The 17423-nt window shown below is 47.5% G+C and overlaps 1 protein-coding gene across 3 annotated transcripts in view; it reads left to right on the forward strand.

Moving 5' to 3' along the window:
• The first annotated feature begins 3268 nt into the window (after positions 1–3268).
• The window catches only part of KSR2 (kinase suppressor of ras 2), a 416470-nt gene continuing 402315 nt past the window's right edge, over positions 3269–17423 (forward strand). For 2 of the 3 annotated variants that reach the window (XM_059140071.1, XM_059140072.1), the window contains exon 1: positions 3358–4582. In XM_059140071.1, coding sequence (XP_058996054.1) covers positions 4403–4582 — 180 coding nt within the window. In that variant the 5' untranslated portion in view covers positions 3358–4402. The other variant, XM_059140070.1, reaches the window with a different exon arrangement.

The raw sequence follows: 17423 nt of genomic DNA on the forward strand, positions 1-17423 counted from the left end.
GAAGGTTCTCGAAGAGTGCTTTGGTTTCTCTTACAGAGAGGTGGGACTCATAAGGTGGGCATTTTCAAACACAGGGAAGGTCTTCAAGGGGGCTGAATGGATATGAAGTGTAACAATTGTCCACTCTTGCAACTAATTGGAAAGACATGCTGGTGGTGATCAGATGGGGAAAGCGGGGGCAAACGGAATGCCTTTGTGTGCTGCTTACAGCCCTGCCTGTTGATGACTTCTGAACTATGGGCTACCTCCATTTTTAAAACTTCTGCTTCCCCCGAGAACAACTAGGAAAGCCAAGTCAAATCATCATCATCATCATCACCTACTTAAAGGCGTTCAGAGAGCTGCGGAAGCAACCAGAACTAGAGGGGCCAAGATTCTGGAAGGTTGACGTGGGGGGACAAACAGCAGCCACTTTTTCCCTGGGGCATTTGCAAATTTGGGCCTTGAAATCTAGACTTTTCCCAGGCAAGGATGCTGCTGCTGGGGGCCAGAGAAACGGCAGAATTCTGGTGGTGTCTTAGGGCTGGAGAGACAAAATTAGGGACTATCCTAGAGAGAAGGGAAAGGTAGAAAAGTGGTTTTCCTCTTAAGATATTTGGCAATTCTGCAACAGTGCAGGCCAAGAGGCTAGAAGCCAAACAGAAAGCCCCTGAAGAAAAGCAGTGTATCCAGCATTCTTCCCATGCTACGGCTACAAAGATTAGAGCACAGGACCAGGGGAAGGACCTCAGTGAAGACCTAAAGTTCTCATTTGGAATCTCTGAAAGGCAAAGCCTTAGCGGTGGGAACCAGAGTTACATAGGAGTCTTATAAAAACTGTAGCCCTGGGGCGCCTGGGTGGCTCAGTGGGTTAAAGCCTCTGCCTTCTGCTCAGGTCATGATCCCAGGGTCCTGGGATCGATCCCTGCATCGGGCTCTCTGCTCAGCAGGGAGACTGCTTCCTCCTCCCTCTCTCTCTGCCTGCCTCTCTGCCTGCTTGTGATCTCTATCTGTCAAATGAATAATTATTTATTCTTTAAAAAAACCAAAAAACAAAAAATTGCAGCCCTGCCTCCACCCAGCTCAGCCCCTGATTGGATTAAAGTGCTCAGTCCCCATGCCATCCGGTTGCAAAGAAATGGTGAGCCCTCTCCAGGACTCCTGGAGATCACCCGGAGACTTGGTATATATTTTTCATACACAGATGTTGTATGGCATGCAACAAAAATTACAAGGTCTGCCAAGAGACAGGAACAAATCCCTGAAAACAAATAGAAAACAGGCTATAGAAACAGAGTGTGCAGGTGATCAAAGCCCTGAAATAAAATCAGGGCTTTAAAATAACCATGATTGGGGCACCTAGGTGGCTCAGTGGGTTAAAGCCTCTGCCTTCGGCTCAGGTCATGATCCTGGGGGCCTGGAACTGAGCCCCACATCAGGCTCTCTGTGAAGCGAGGAGCCTGCTTCCCTTCCTCTCTCTCTGCCTGCCTCTCTGCTACTTGTGTCTCTGTCTGTCAAATAAATTTAAATAAATAAGTAAATAAATAACCATGATTAATATGTTCAAGAGACGCAAAGCCAAAGAAGGAGAAAAGAGTTGAAAAGTGAATTTTACCAGAGAATTGGAATCCATGAACTTCCTAGTTCAAAAGACTAGGACATAGAGAACTCACTTGAGTTTCTCATCGACAGAGGGCTTTTGAAAATGCTGATTCTGGGGCGCCTGGGTGGCTCCGTGGGTTAAAGCCTTGGCTCAGGTCATGATCTCAGGATCCTGGGATCGAGCCCCACATCGGGCTCTCTGCTCAGCAGGGAGCCTGCTTCATCCTCTCTCTCTGCCTGCCTCTCTGCCTACTTGTGATCTCTGTCTGTCAAATAAAGAAGTAAAATCTTAAAAAAAAAAAAAAAAGAAAAAGAAAAAAGAAAAGAAAATGCTGATTCAGCTCTATATGAGCTGTAAAACCTCATGGTCCAGCCTTAAAAAAAAAAGAAAAAAAAGCTTGCCATCACTGGCTGTCGTTCTCTTTACTTTTCAAGTGGCTTCCTTTAAGGGACACATATTTTACCATGTTTTCTGAGTCACTCTGCTCCATAAACCCAGTTGCCTGGCATGGAGCTCTGTTCACCGGGAGAAAGAGGAGCCTTTTGCTAATTATCCTGAACACATCCTTTGAGCAATGGGTGTTGGGATTGCCAGTAGTTAAGATGATCAGGAAGACGAAGGCTCTCTGGGATGACATTTGAGTCGACACTGAGTGACAAGGAACCAACCAGGAGAGAATTTGAGGGAAATGTGGTCTGGGCAGAGAGGATATAGAGAGCAAAGAACTCTGAGGCAAAAATATGTTTGGTGATTTGGTCAGGGGTGGGCAGACTTTTCTGGAAAGGGCCATACAACGCATATTTTAGGCTTTACAAGTTATACAGTGCCTGTTGCAACTATGCGCTTTTGCTGTGACAACACAGCAGTAAACAGACATAGAAAAATGTCTATGGACCACTGTGGCAGTGGTCCAATAAAACTTTGTGTATGGACACTGAAATTAAAATTTTTTTATAATTCCCACACATCACAAAATCTTTTGATTTTTTCCCCAACCATTTAAAAATATAAAAACCATTCTTAGCTCTGGAGCCACAGTTTGCTGGCCTAAGGTCCTTTAGGTAGGTGGGGATCAGATAGTGCAGGACACCTAGGGCATAACAGTCAGATTAAGGCAAAGCCTCTTTCCCCCTCCAAATGGAAAAGCCACCCCTCTGGGTAACTGCAGGCCGGGGTACCAATTCCGGGGGTGGGCAGCGTCGTACGGCTCATGGAAGATGATCAGGTTTGTTTTACTTTGCCCCAGTAACAAGAAAGGACAAAGGAACACACACACACACACACACACACACACACACACACACACGCACCCTGGGAAGCAGCAGCCTAGAACTCATGGAAGATTATCAGATTTGTTCCATTTTTCTCCAGTAACAAGAAAGGACAAGAGACAGAGAGACAGACGCACACACGCAGGGCTCACGGAAGATGATCAGGTTTGTTTCGTTTTACACACACACACTCACACACACACACACATCCCCGAGCCAGAAAGCCAGAGAGGACGTGCCCAGGTTCACGCTGACGTTTCCCCAGCACGCACTAAGGGTTTGAAAGTTGGGTGCACACCTGCTCCCAGCCGGAGCGCACCTGCTGAGCAGCACTCCGGCCTCGTCTCGCGAGAGCGTGCCGTAGTAGTGGCCCCCCACCCCCCTCCCCCCACCGCCGCCCCCGCGCCCAGCCCCCGCGCCGGGGCACACTCCCCGCCGGCTCCCCTGCCGCGCGCGCCTCCCCCGCGCCCCCGCCCGCCGGCTCGCACGCACGCCCGGTAGTAATTGCACTCCGCCACGCGAGCTCCGCATCGCCGCGAATCCCGCCCCCCCTCCGCTCCCCTTCCCCCCTCCTCCCTTCTCCCCTCCCCTCCCCTCGCCCCGGCCCGCGCCGGCGGCCGGCCCCTCCGCGGGCAGGTGCGCGAGCCTGCGCGCGCCGCGGCCGCCTCCTCCGGCGGGTCCCTGGCGCGCCGGGCCGGGGCGGCTGCGCGCACGGCGCCGCTCCACCAACCCGCTCCCCGCAGGTCCCTCGCTCGCTCTCCATCCCTCGCCGGCGCTCGCTCCCCCCCGCCCTTTGATTGACAGGCAAGATGTCGGTGTGGAGCGAGGCAGGAGCGAATGCAGCAGCCGTCACCCCCGGAGCCCGGCGGCGGCAGCAGCAGCAGCAGCAGCAGCAGCAGCAGCAGCAGCAGCAGCAGCGCGAGGAGGAGACAGCAGCCAGCCGCAGTCGCCGCCGCAGCCGCGGGAGCAATGCAGACAGCATCTTGAGGACGCGCTAAAGCACTCCAAACGGTGGACAATGCCCTGTCACTGCAATTGGGAGGGGGGCAAAGCAGATTTTTTTTGACATAAAAGCCAGCCAGCCAAAAATATATACATTTGTCCTTCACGGAGCCGGTGTGTAAAGAGTGAGCGCTGTTTTCCTTCGCCTCCTCCTCTCCTCTCCTCTCCCTCCCCCTCCTCCTCCTCTTTTTCCTCCTCCTCCTCCCCCTCCTCCTCCTCCTCCCTAAGTGTACAGACAGCATCACATCACCTGGTTTGCTTCGGAGAAACAGCATCTCTCCTTTTCAGGGACCAGAGACTCAAAAAGAGGAGACATTCGAATGGAGTCTGCTTGATACCCCAAAATAAAATAATAAATTTTGGCTCTTGTCCCCTCCTCCCACCCCACCCCCTCAACCCTGTGTGAGATGTTGGGTTTCTTCTTCATGAGACATTGTTGAGAAGTCGCAGTGGTTGGAGAGCGTAGGGGGTAGACTACCTCTACGCCCCCCCCCCCTTTTTTCTCTCTGGGAGGAGGAGGAGGGGAAGGGGGCTTGCCGAGCAAGCGATGGATGAGGAAAACATGACGAAAAGCGAGGAGCAGCAGCCTCTGAGTTTGCAAAAAGCCTTACAGCAGTGCGAGTTGGTCCAAAACATGATAGACCTGAGCATCTCCAACCTGGAAGGGCTTAGGACCAAATGTGCCACCTCCAACGACCTCACACAAAAAGAGATCCGGACCCTGGAGGTAGGTGTTGCCTGTGGAAAAAAAAAAAAGAAAAAAAGCAATCTTTCCTTCCCTCTCCTTGCTCCCCACAACCCCCCTTTCCTTTGATTCTGTTTGTTGGGGGGGCGGGAGGGTGTGGGAAGGTATCGAGGTGGGCAGGATTTGGTTTTCTGTGATTTATCTTCTTTGCAAAGCCTGCCCTGGGTGTCCCTTTACTGTACCGCTGTCGTCTACGCTTGGCTGGGTGGTGGTAGTAGTAGTAGTAATTGTGATTCCTTATGTATTATTATTCTTGCGGCTGTTATTATCATTCGCTTCCCCTCCGAGGAGGGAGTTCTCTCTTTTTTCCGATTGTGGGTTTGTTTATGTGCCACGGGGGCTTGTGTGCTGGGTAAGGCATTAAGGCGCTGCAGAGAACCCACGTGACCTTGCGCATTCTGCAGGTGGTCAAAGGTGGTTTTTGCTCGCAGAATGGGGCTGCCTATAAATACAGACCTCTTCGGCGCTCAGCCTCCTTCCCTGGCTCGCTTTTGCCCCTTGGATTTTGTTTTTGTTCTTTTGTTTTTGTTTTTGTTTTAGTTCAGTGGTATCCATGTCAAGGGGTAAAGAGGAAAAAAAAAATCCCCATTGAGTTTCCAATCAAACCGTTTGATGCAGGGAGCTGTTGCAGGCCTGAAACGTGTAAAAAGATAAGAGAAAATGTGCCTGCATCGGCACACGCAAGCGGTATGGGAAAATATTCTTGAATCCGTGATGGGACCGCGGGGAAAGGGGTCGGAGGAGGAGTCATCTCTGGCGAGTTGTAACATTGTCTCCAACAGAACTTGAGGGCGAGTTTGAAGCAGTTTTGGGAGATGGGGTTGGATGCAAAGTTATTCAGAAAGAAGATGGCAGAAATTATTTCTTCCCAAGGCAGCTTGGTCAAAGGAGGAAGGTTTCAGGAGCTTTAGAAAATGTCTGGTGTGCACGTAATCACTGGGCATCCACATTGGAAACATCTGAAGGGTTCCTCTACTTCTCCCTCAAAACAGCTGTACGCATGGCTTGATTAAATTTGGGAACTCCCATTAGCTGGCCTTTGCTGAGGGTAGTGGCTGTGCAGGCTGGGAGCACAGGAAAGGGGTTCTCCCTCTGGAGAAGTGGGCATGTGTGATGCTGGAGGTTCCCTCTGTTTCCACTCCAGGAGTTTCCAAGGCCCGAACTCTTCCGTCCCTGCTGAATCTTTGAGCCCTGTTGCCCCGGTTCCTGCCTGGATAAGTTCCACTCTCTGATTCACTTTAAAGTTGTCCCTCCCCCCGCCCCCGCCCCATGATTTTAACTTTGGCTGTTTGGAAGGTCATCAATTTGAAAGGAGAGAGAGAGAGAGAGAGAGAGAGTGTGTGTGTGTGTGTGTGTGTGTGTGATATGCTGTTTGGTCCCCTAGAATACATGTCTGTGTGCACCTGTCATGTGGGAAAATGATCCTCAGAAATGAAATAAAATACGTGTCAAGAGGGATCAGAGGAGTGGGGACTCTGTTGGGAGACCAGGTACTTGCTTTCTCGGAGTTTTGGGAGAATAGTCTAGGCTAGGACTTTGTGGCTGCAAGAAAAAGTGTGGGATGCCCTGGCCCACCTTTCTGTCTCTGTGTGAGCAGTGAACTCACAGAACGGCAGGCAGTAAATAAATAAGTAACCCAAAAGGGCCACCTCAGTCCTCTTTGGTCCTTTGAGTCAGGAGTCCCAAGTGCTCATTTATGTATCCCTGTGTAAGTTCCCCTGGTTTAGTTTTCAACTCTTTTCAACATGGCCCATCCTCTGATAGCTTCTGGAATGATGACGATGGTCCCAGTGGACCCTGGCCTCTGTGGCTTCTTTCCTGCACCGTGGTTTTCTTTGAAAACCGGGGGTGGAGTTGCAAGAGGTTGCAATTACTTGGAGCGCATCTGGTTGTCAGTTTCCTGGTCCCAGGATGCCAAAGAGCATGCCCACCACTGCTTTACACATATTGTGCAGGGAAGGGTCTCCAGCAGTCTTGCCAGCTCTATGCTTCTCCCGGGCCCCTGGGGCGACGAGGGGGGGCCACTGAGGAAGCGCTGGTGACTCCCGGTACAGCCAAATCTTGCCAAACCTCGCCTAGGTTTTGGACCAAGGTTCTTTATCAACCAAATATTTCTGTATATCAAAAGGTATATCACATTTTGTATATCAAAACCGCCCAAGGGAACTTATTAAAAATGTGCCTTCTCAGCCTCTAACCCCAGAGGTTCTAATTCAGGTGGGACTGGGGGAGAGGGAAGGCCCAGGAATCTGCATTTAAAAAACAGTCCAAGTGTTTCGATGCATGTTTTCACATTGACACTCTGAGGAATACCCACCGATTAGGACATATTTCTGCAGTTTGTTGGTGAGAACTCCCTGCTCACAAACACTGAAGTAAGCAGTACATGGAATGTCCTGGAAAACCATGATAATAAGCAAAATTTGGTAGCATGCCTATGACTCCATGATAACAAAAATATACAGCGTGGACTGAGCCTTCCAGAAGGGTCCTGCATGATTAGGGAGACAAGGCTCACAGTATAGGTGTGAGAAATAATGATCAAGTCCAAACAGCAAATGATACGGGAGGGCAGCATGTGGGTCTGTGAAGAATATTTTCAAACTGCATGAAATGGAAATTTCAACCACATGTTCAAGGGAACAGTGGCTTCTTTTCCTTGTGTGGCATCAAGTCTGGAGGGATGTGGCTGCTTGAGTTGGCTCAAGTAAGATAGTAACGTCGGGGCTGTCGTCTCTTTGAGCTGTCAGTGGCCTTTTTCTAATGGTTGCAAGCTTCAGCCATCACACCCAGGTTCAAGGCAGGGATGGGGGGCGCCAGGTGAGGAGTGTGCAGATATAAAGGGTTCATGTCTTTATTTTATTTATTTATTTTTTTTGCTTCCCCAGAAGCGCTGGGGGAAGAGGTTGCTACCCAACCCACAGATGATGTTTTATTTTTATTTATTTATTTATTTTTAAAGATTTTAGTTATTTGACAGAGAGAGAGAGAGAGATCACAAGTAGGCAGAGAGGAGGGGGAAGCAGGCTCCCCGCTGAGCAGAGAACCCAATGCGGGGCTCGATCCCAGGACCCTGAGATCATGACCTGAGCTGAAGGCGGAGGCTTAACCCACTGAGCCACCCAGTTGACGTTTAAGAATGTCTTATTGGCCGAAACTTGGTCGGATAGGTAGTCCCAGCTGCAATGCTGGGAGGTGGGGAAGCGGGAATAGCATCGTGAGTGGTTTAGATGGGTCGTGGTCCATTGCCTCGGTTGACCTGTTGTCACTCCATACACAGTCAAGGTTCTGTCAAGAAGGGACGTTAGGTGGACAGCCAACAGGACTGGCCATGGCATGTTATCAGGAGGTATTCTGGCAGAGAAGAAAGGCCATGAGCTTTGGAGTGAGACCAATACAGTTTTAAATTGTAGCTTTTCTGCTTTACTTTATCTTGGGCTAGTGATTTAAATTTTCTGACCCATGGTTTAATTTTTGGCACAATGGCAAAAAAAGATAACATTACCTACTTCAGTGGTTACGAGGACTGAAAGACAGGACATTTTCAAGGGTCTAGTGCTATCTCTAGCACAGCCCTCAGGGGTCGAATAAATCATAGTTATGATGATGATATGATTAGCATTATGTGGTGTGGGCTAGATGACATGGAAGGGAACAGCTCAGATCAGAGGGAGAGAAGGAAGAGTTTGAGCAGCATTTCCAAAGTATGTTCTGTGCAACCTTAGTTCTGTCGTCTGGTAGCATTTTCCATTCTTCTAGCACATACTAGTGATCTAGGCACTGTGCTAGATGCTGGTGGTCAACCAGTACTCTGAAGACAAGATGAATTCCTTGGGTGCTAACACCCGAGAAAGATTGTGTTAAACAAAGGGAAACAGACTTCTCAGAGTCTTCTCAAAGTCTTACTATACTAACTATGGGCATGGTGACTCCAAGAGAGGGTTGGGTCCTTTTTCCAAGGATATCCCTTGGGTCTGATGTTCCATAGAATACACCCAGGGAAACATTTGGCAGAGCAGTTAGGGTAGCTTTCTTGGTTGGGGAGCTGGGGACCCTGAACAGAGAGAAGGATGGGTCTAAAGGCTTAGATCACAGTAGGTTGGGAGAGCCTGCAGCAAGACAACAAGCTGAAGGCGTTTCGTGCCAGTTGATGCCTTCGTGGGGCTGCAGGGAGACCAGTGGATCCAGAATGGAGAGTCCTTGATAGAGTGTCCAAGGAAATGAATTTAGATCACAAGCTCTTGAGATCTGACAAAGGACAAGGGAGTCAGACTGACAAAGCTTCCCTCCTTTGAGGATGGAGGTAGAAATCTTCAAAGGTTTCGGAGTAAATACGATAAAAATTTGTTTAAAGGTTAGTCCGATGGCAGCCTGCAAGCAGGGCCTGACAGCCTTTTTTGTCAAGGGACAGAGAGTAAATAGTTTAGGCTTTGTGGGTGACGCACACCCACGACCCATCACAGCCACTCAGCCTTGCTCTTGTCCCGTGTAGTAGCCATGGATGAACTATATCCACAAATGAACGTTTCCCCGTGCGGTATCATTTATGGACCCTGAAATCCCAACTTGAAATAATTTTCCCATGTCCTAGAAACATTATTTTCTACTTTTTTTTTTTTTTACATTTAAAAATATAAAAACTATTCTGAGATTTGGGGACTTACGAAAACAGGTGGTGGGTCAGATTTGGCCCATGGGCGATAGGTAGCTTGCTGATCTCTGATCTGTAGGGTGGACGGCCTAGTTCTGCTGATCTTTCCTGGATCACTCATGTGGTTGCCATCACTGGGCGGCTCAGCTGTGCTGGACGGTCCAAGACGGCCTTGCTCACACGGCCAGTGGTTGGTTGGGGTGCCTTGGTTTCCCTCCCCATGGTCTTTCCAGCAGGACAGGCAGATTCCTTCCCTGGTGGAAGCAGCAGTGTTCCAAGACAATACACCCTGTTGCGCAGCCCCTCTCAGGGCTCTGCTTCCATGACCTTGGCCGGTGTCCCATTTGCCAAAGCAGATTAAGTGGGTAAGCCCAGAGTCAGTGTAGAAATTACTATCTAAGGGCATATATTCTAGGAGGTGTGGTTCAGAGGGGCCAGTGAACAATCTAATGTAACAAGGTAGCGTTGCTATGGGAAAACCTCCCCCCAAAACCCAAAATAAAGCCAAAATAGCATGGGAAAGAGGGAGGGTCATGGCATCATCTGCAAAGGGCCTCCTCAAGGAGGTTTTACTGACTTGAGGAAGCAAGCCGAGACCTATCTGGGAAATGCACCAGGAAGAGGGAACAGCGGATGCAAATTTCTTGGGTGGGAACGTGCTTGGAATGTTAATAGAACAGCAAGGAGACCACTGTGGTTGGAGTGGAGTGGGTGGGCAGGGAAGGGGTGAGGGCACCGTGGGAGACAGAAGCAGGGCCCTGATCATAAAAGGCTTTGATAAGATACTTGGATTTTGTTCTAAGCACGAACAGGGAGGTGACTGATCTATCTATCTATCTATATATATTTTAAAAGATTTTATTTATTTATTTGACAGAGAGAAAGAGATCACAATTAGGTGGAGATGCAGGCAGAGAGAGAGGGGGAAGCAGGCTCCCCGCTGAGCAGAGAGCCCCACGAGGGGCTCGATCCCAGGACCCTGGGATCATGACCTGAGCCGAAGGCAGAGGCTTAACCCGCTGAGCCACCCAGGCGCCCCTGAGTTATGTTTTTAAAAGACCTTTCAGACTGCTGCAGGGAAAATAGACTGTGGGGTGTAAGAATGGGAGCAGGGAGACAATTTGGGAGGTTAGTGTGGAAACCAAAGCCAGGAGTGACTGTGCTTTGGACGGTTATGCTGGTTGGGAGAATGGGGCAGGTGGCTGGATCCAGAAGGTCAGGTGGACGGAGGTGCCTGTGAATCAGATATGGGGAAAATAAAGGTTGGAGGATTATGCCTGGGCGTTTGGCTTAACAACAGAGTGACTGGTGGTACCTCGATTTGAAATATGGGGAGTAGAGGTGGAGTAGGTTGGGCTCGACAGTCAAGTCCTATCTGGACACGTTCCATGTGTCAGGTAGACAACTAGGTATTTGAACCAATAGCTCCGAGGAAGGCTGGAGCTACACAAGGCACTTAATATGTCAGGAACTTCTCATAGTATTAAATATTTTTTAGTGGCTGTGGGATAATACATGGATGTAGCACGATTTAACAAATTCTACTGTCAGATGTGTATGTTATAACTTCCCATTATTATAAATAATACTGTCGTAGACATCCTTGCAGTTTGTATCAGTCCTTCAGTTCCAGGGGAATTGCTGAATTCAAGGATATGCAAAGTCTCAGGACTTACGATAGGTTTTGCCAAATTATTGTTCACCAGGCATGTGAAAAGGGCCTGTTTTCCCCTATCCTCAGTATGAGTTTATGCTTTTTTGAAAAAGATTTATCTGGGGCACCTGGGTGGCTCAGAGGGTTAAGCCTCTGCCTTCAGCTCGGGTCATGATGTCAGGGTCCTGGGATCGAGCCCCGCGTGGGGCTCTCTGCTCAGCAGGGAGCCTGCTTCCCCCTCTCTCTCTGCCTGCCTCTCTGCCTACTTGTGATCTCTCTCTCTGTCAAATAAATTAAATCTTAAAAATTTATCCACTTATTTTTATTTACTAAAAATTTTTTAATCCACTTATTTGAGAGAGAGAGGGGCGAGGGAGAGAGAGAGAGAGAGCAGAGGGGCAGAGGGAGAGGGAGAGAGAATCTCCAGCAGACTCCCCACTGAGTGTGGAGCCTGATGCGTGGCTCAATCCCACAACGCATGAGATCAGGACCTGAGCTGAAATCGGATGCTTAACTGACTGAGACACCTGGGTGCCCCTGGCTTTATGTTTTATTTTATTCTTTGGTTGCCTATTTTTTTTTAAAGATTTTATTTATTTACTTGACAAACAGAGATCACAAGTAGGCAGAGAGGCAGGCAGAAAGAGAGGGGGAAGGAGACTCCCCGCTGAGCAAAGAGTCCCATGTGGGGCTCCATCCAAGGACCCTGGGATCATGACCTGAGCCGAAGACAGAGGCTCCAAACCACTGAGCCACCCAGGCACCCCTGCCTATGTTTTGATGACTAAGAGCTCAGGGTTAAAGAGGCAGTTGCCTCGGGTTAGAATCTCATCTTTCTGTTTCTAGTTGGGAATGATCTGGGGACTTGTGGACACAAGAGGAGGACTTGGTTTTCCACACCAAGTGGCCAGCCTGTGAAGACCTAGCCTCGCCCTTCTGCCTTGTTCTCATAAAGATATGGCTGGGGGGTGGTCTCACAACTCTGAGTCAGTGGTGAAAGTTGTTTCTGAAGGGTTCACTCTCCCTTTTGGGTTTTTGGAGTGGATTCTGTTCTGGAGCAGAAACTTCTTCTTCTAATGGACAGAAGACTCGGGAGTCTTTCTCCTCCCCCAGACCATCAGCCATTTTCTGGGCTCCCACCCACTGGGCTCCTCCTGTTGGGACCTGGCTGTTCGTCCTCGCCCCCAGAGTGCCGCTCTGGAGCTGGGGAATGGGGAGGGGTTCGGGAGCTGAGGAAGACAAGGGACACGTGGCAGCTGGGACGGAGGATGGAGAAGCCGAGGAATGGGGAGGAGACAGTCAAAGCAGAGAATCACTGTCAGCAGGACTTCTAGGACCCTTGCAACATCCCTCCAGGGGGCAGTGACTGCAACTGTGGTTCTTCCTGCTTTTCAAGTGAATTTACTGAGGTTTAAAGTCACTGATTTGTCCCAATCTGGATGCTAAGACAGCTGCAGATCCAGAAAGAGGTTTCCTGCTCTACTTTGGGTGCCCCAAAGGGGGCATGGCCTGGAAGGGAAGAAAAGAAAACGAGAGCAGATAGAAGGCGAAGGGGACGTGCAGGTGATCACGGTGAGCTGGTTGGAGGTCATGGCTCTTGGTTTAGCGAGAACCATCATGGTGGCGCATACCCTGTCACTCAGATACTTTCATTTCACGGTAGGCTTTTTTCTTTTTTTAAAGATTTTTATTTATTTATTTGACAGACAGAGATCACAAGTAGGCAGGGAGGCAGGCAGAGAGAGAGGGGGAAGCAGGCTCCCTGCTGAGCAGAGAGCCCGATGCGAGGCTTGATCCCAGGACCCTGAGATCATGACCCGAGCCGAAGGCAGAGGCTTTAACCCACTGAGCCACACAGGCGCCCTCGTGGGTAGGGGGACCCTTAAGATGAATGCTATTGGGGAGAAATGCAGAACCAATGGAGACCAAGCAGGGCATCCACAGACACAAGAAAGGATGACAAAAAGAGGGAAACAGACTCAAGGATGTCCAACCAGTTGCCACCTTGGCTACTGAGCAGTTGAAACCTGGTGACTTCTGACTGAAATGTGCTGTTGGTATCAAATCCACACCAGGTTCTGAACTCTTAGTATGAAGAAGAGAATAGAAAATATCTTATTAATCATGTTTTATATTGACAGCATGTGGCCATGATGTTATTTCAGACAGATTGGGTTAATGAAATCTGTTCAAATTAATTTTACCTATATCTTATTACTCTTTCTTTCCTGAGGCTACTAGAAAATTTTAAATTACGGAGGTGGCTCGCTGTGTATTTCATCTGGACAGTTGCTGCTTTTGGCCATTGAGGTGATTTCTCTGTTTTGTTGGAATAGAAATTCTGCTCTTGGTAAAGACTGAGAATATGGGACACCTGGGTGGCTCAGTGAGTAAAGCCTGTGCCTTCAGCTCGGGTCATGATCTCAAGATCCTGGGGTCAAGCCCCTCGTGGGGGGCTTGCTCAGCGGGGAGCCTGCTTCCTCCTCTCTCTCTCTGCCTGCCTCTCTGCCTACTTGTGATCTCTCTCTCTCTTTCAAATAAATTAATAAAATCTTAAAAAAAAAAAAAAAAGACCGAAAATATGCCACCCCTGCCCTGGGGGTTACTAGGCAGTCGTTGATTAAAGCAGTGGTTGCGTTCCAAAGACGCATGCCCTCAGTTTCCTGGGACCAGTGGAAAATTGAGATGAAGACTCAGAAATAATAACGTAATTGAGTCTCTAGAAATTTTCGTGGTTGCTTAAAGCAGTATAACCTAGTGATTAGGTGAGCTTGGGATCTGCCAATGAGATTGCTTGGATTCCAGTCTGAGTTCAAGTTACTAGCTAAGTAACCTTGGGCAAATGAGCTCTCCTTTCTCAGCTTCAGTTTCCTTGCTTATAAAATTAGGATCATGTTACCTAGGATTGTTATGCTGATTACATGGAATTGTGGATTAAGGAGCTGAGCAGGGCACTTGGCACACGGCAGATGCTTCCAGCATTCCCTTCAGTAGGTTGGCATGGGGAGGTTAGGACATCTCAGCCTTTGGGTGGGGGTGCCATGGTTGGGTGTATCATTCATTCATTCAATGACTCTTATTGAGCTCTTGGTGCATGAGAGCAAGGTGTGAGAAGAAGAATCCCATAGAAGCTTTCGATGGGATAATGGCATACCTGTGGGGCTGCAGGTGACATAAGTGAACAAGATTCTGATACTAGGTCTGGGTCTTTGAATTCGCCCACAGATGACTCACTTCCCATCAGTGCCTGGCAGGCTTTAGTCTTTAAACCATGTACTTATCCACCTCTAAGTTGGTTAACAGTTCTGGGGTTAGTTGGGCCTTGTACCTCCTGAACTTCTCTTAAGCTTATGTGATAGAAAGAACCATGGTATTCCAATTGCTTGAAAATCTTATCTTTTAAAGGTAGGGGGACCCTTAAGAGGTTGGCTAGGGTTACTCCTTGGCTAGTGTATAGCTTTGGCATGGTGCTTTGGGGTGAGCCCCACCTCATAAGGCAGCCTTTAATTTTTTTTTTTTTTTTATGGTGGTAAAATAGGTATCACATAATACTTACCATTGTAACCATTTTAAAGTGTGCAGCTCAGGTGGCATGAAATACATTCACAATCTTGTACAACTATCATCACTATCTATCTGAGGAACCTATTCATGATCCCAGATAGAAATTCTGTACCGATGAAACAATAACTCTCCCCAGCTGCATGGTAACCCTCATTTCCTGTGTGCATGAATTTGATTATTGGAGGAAGGTTCGTCCATGTTGTAGCTGGTGTCAGAGCTTCATTCCTTTTTTATGGTTGTCTAATATTCCACGGTACATAGAGACCACATTTTGTTTATCTAGTCGTCTGTTGATAGACACTTAAGTCATTTCCATCTTTTGACTATGGCAAACAATGATGTTTATGAACATTGATGTACAAGTATCTGAGTCCTTGCTTTGAATTCTTTTTGGGTCTGTATCTAGGAATGGATTTGCTGGGTCATATGATAATTCTATGTTGGATTTTTTTTTTTTTAAAGACTTTATTTATTTGACAGACAGAGATCACAAGTAGGCAGAGAGGCAGGCAGAGAGGCACTGCCTATGTTTAATTTTTTTAAAGATTTATTTATTTAGGGGCACCTGGGTGGCTCAGTGGGTTAAGCCTCTACCTTCGGCTCAGGTCATGGTCTCAGGGTCCTGGGATCGAGCCCCACATTGGGCTCTCTGCTCATCAGGGAGCCTGCTTCCTCCTCTCTCTCTGCCTGCCTCTCTGCCTACTTGTGATCTCTCTCTGTCAAATAATTAAATAAAATCTTTTAAAACATTCATTTATTTTAGAGAGACAGCCTGTGTCTGCAGGTGCAAGTGTTTGCAGGGGAGGGCAGAGGGAGAGGGTAGCTTGGACCCAGCAATGAGGCAAGTAGGTATAGAAAAGAACTCTTCCATCAAGTGGGACATTCAGGGACCTTGTTTTTACTGGGAGGCAGAGCAAGATTTTGTTTTTTAAAAGATTTTATTTATTTATTTGCTTGTTTGTTTATTCAAGAGACACAGAGAATGAGAGAGAGAAAGTGTGGGGGGGAGAGGCACCCAGGGAGAGGGAGAGAGAGAGAATCCCAAGCTGCCTCCATGCCCAGTGCAGGGCCCAATGTGGCACTTGATCTCACGACCGTGAGATCATGACCTGAGCGGAAACCAAGAGTGGGTCACTCACCTAACTGAGCCACCCAGGCGCCCCCAAGAGGCAGAGCAAGTTTAGATGCCACATTTTTATTTTTACTTTTATCTGGCTTGGAGGAACAGTCCTTTGTGATAAACCCTAAAGGCAATATTATTCTTTTCATATGTTGCTAGATTTAATCTATTAATATTTTGCTGAGGAATCTTCGAGTCTGTGTTCATGAAGGATATTGCCTGTGGTTTCCTTTCTTGCGCCATCTTTGTTCAGTTTCAGTATCAGGGTATCAATGGCCTCATAAAATGAGTTGGGAAGCTCCTCTCCTCCCCTTCTGTTTTCTGGAAGGCACTGGAAGCACAACTGATGTTATTTCATCATGTGTTGAATGGTGGTAGAATTCAGCAGTAAAACTATCTGGACCTCGAGATTATTATTGTTATTTTTTGCACGTGGAAGTTTTTTTTAAACTACAAATTCAATTTTAAAAATGTATTCTTCGGTGAATTTTGGTAGTTTGTTGTTTTTATTTATTATTATTATTATTTAGATTTTATTTATTTATTTGAAAGAGACAGTGAGAGAGAGACTGAGAGGGGAGAAGGGCAGAGGGAGAAGCAAACTCCCCAGGGAGCCCGGAGCCTGATGTGGGATTCGATCCTGGGACTCTGGGATCATGACCTGAGGCAAAGGCAGTTCCCTAATCAACTGAGCCACCTAGGCGGCCCAGTTTGTGGTTTTTAAGGAATTGTTACATTTTATCTAGATAATTGAATTTATGTGCCTAGATTTGCTCATGGTATTCCTTTACTATCCTTTGGTGTCTGCGGGATCCTTTATCCCTGATGGTGGTAATACGTGTTTTTTTTCCCTTTGATTCTTTGCCTGTCTGGCTAGAGGTTTATCAGTTTTATTCGTCTTTTCAGAAAACCAGGTTTGGGCTTCATTTCTTTTTCTCTGTTTTTCTGTTTTCAGTTTGATTGGTTTTTGTTTTCGGTATTATTCCCGTCTGCTTACTCTGGATCTCTTTTGCTCTCTCTTTTTTTTTTTCTTCCCCTGTTTTCTTGAGCTAGATGCTTAGATTGTTAATTTGAGACCTTTCTCCTTTTCTACGTATTCATCACCACACATGCCCCTTGAAGGATTACGCTAACAGCATCCCACAAGTTTTGGTATTATATTTTCATTTCTTTGGTTTCTTACTCTCGGATGCATACATCCTTTAATTAATGAATTAATTAAATATTTTATTTATTTATTTGACAGAGATCACAAGTAGGCAGAGAGGCAAGCAGAGAGAGAGAGGAGGAAGCAGGCTCCCTGCTGAGCAGAGAGCCCGATGTGGGGCTCGATCCCAAGACCCTGGGATCATGGGCAGAGGCTTTAACCCACTGAGCCACCAAGAGGCTTTAATCCACTGAGTCTGATGCATACACCCTTCAGACTCACGTTAATTCCCAAGTGTTGTGGTTATTTTCTGGTTTAATTCGTTTGGGGTCCATGAGCACATTTTATATGCTTTCAATTATTTTAAAATGCTTAAGGTTTATTTTTAGGACCCGGAATATCTTCCTGCTCGGTGAACGTAACATGTGTCCTTGTGAGGAATGTGTGTTCTGCTGTTGACAGGCCCAGAGTTCTCCAGCCATCAATTAGATCCAATTGGTCGATGGTTTTGTCGAGACCCTCTACATCCTTGCTGACTTTCTCTCAAATTGTTTTATTGATTACACAGAGAGGAGTGTTGTTAGCACCTACCCTCACTGTGGATTTGTCCAATTCTCCTTACAGATCCGACAGTTTTTGCTTCGTGTACTTTATTTATTTATTTTTAAAAGATTTTACTTATTTATT

This window comes from Mustela lutreola, chromosome 11 (assembly GCF_030435805.1).
Source record: "Mustela lutreola isolate mMusLut2 chromosome 11, mMusLut2.pri, whole genome shotgun sequence".
Classification (NCBI taxonomy): Eukaryota; Metazoa; Chordata; class Mammalia; order Carnivora; family Mustelidae; genus Mustela; species Mustela lutreola.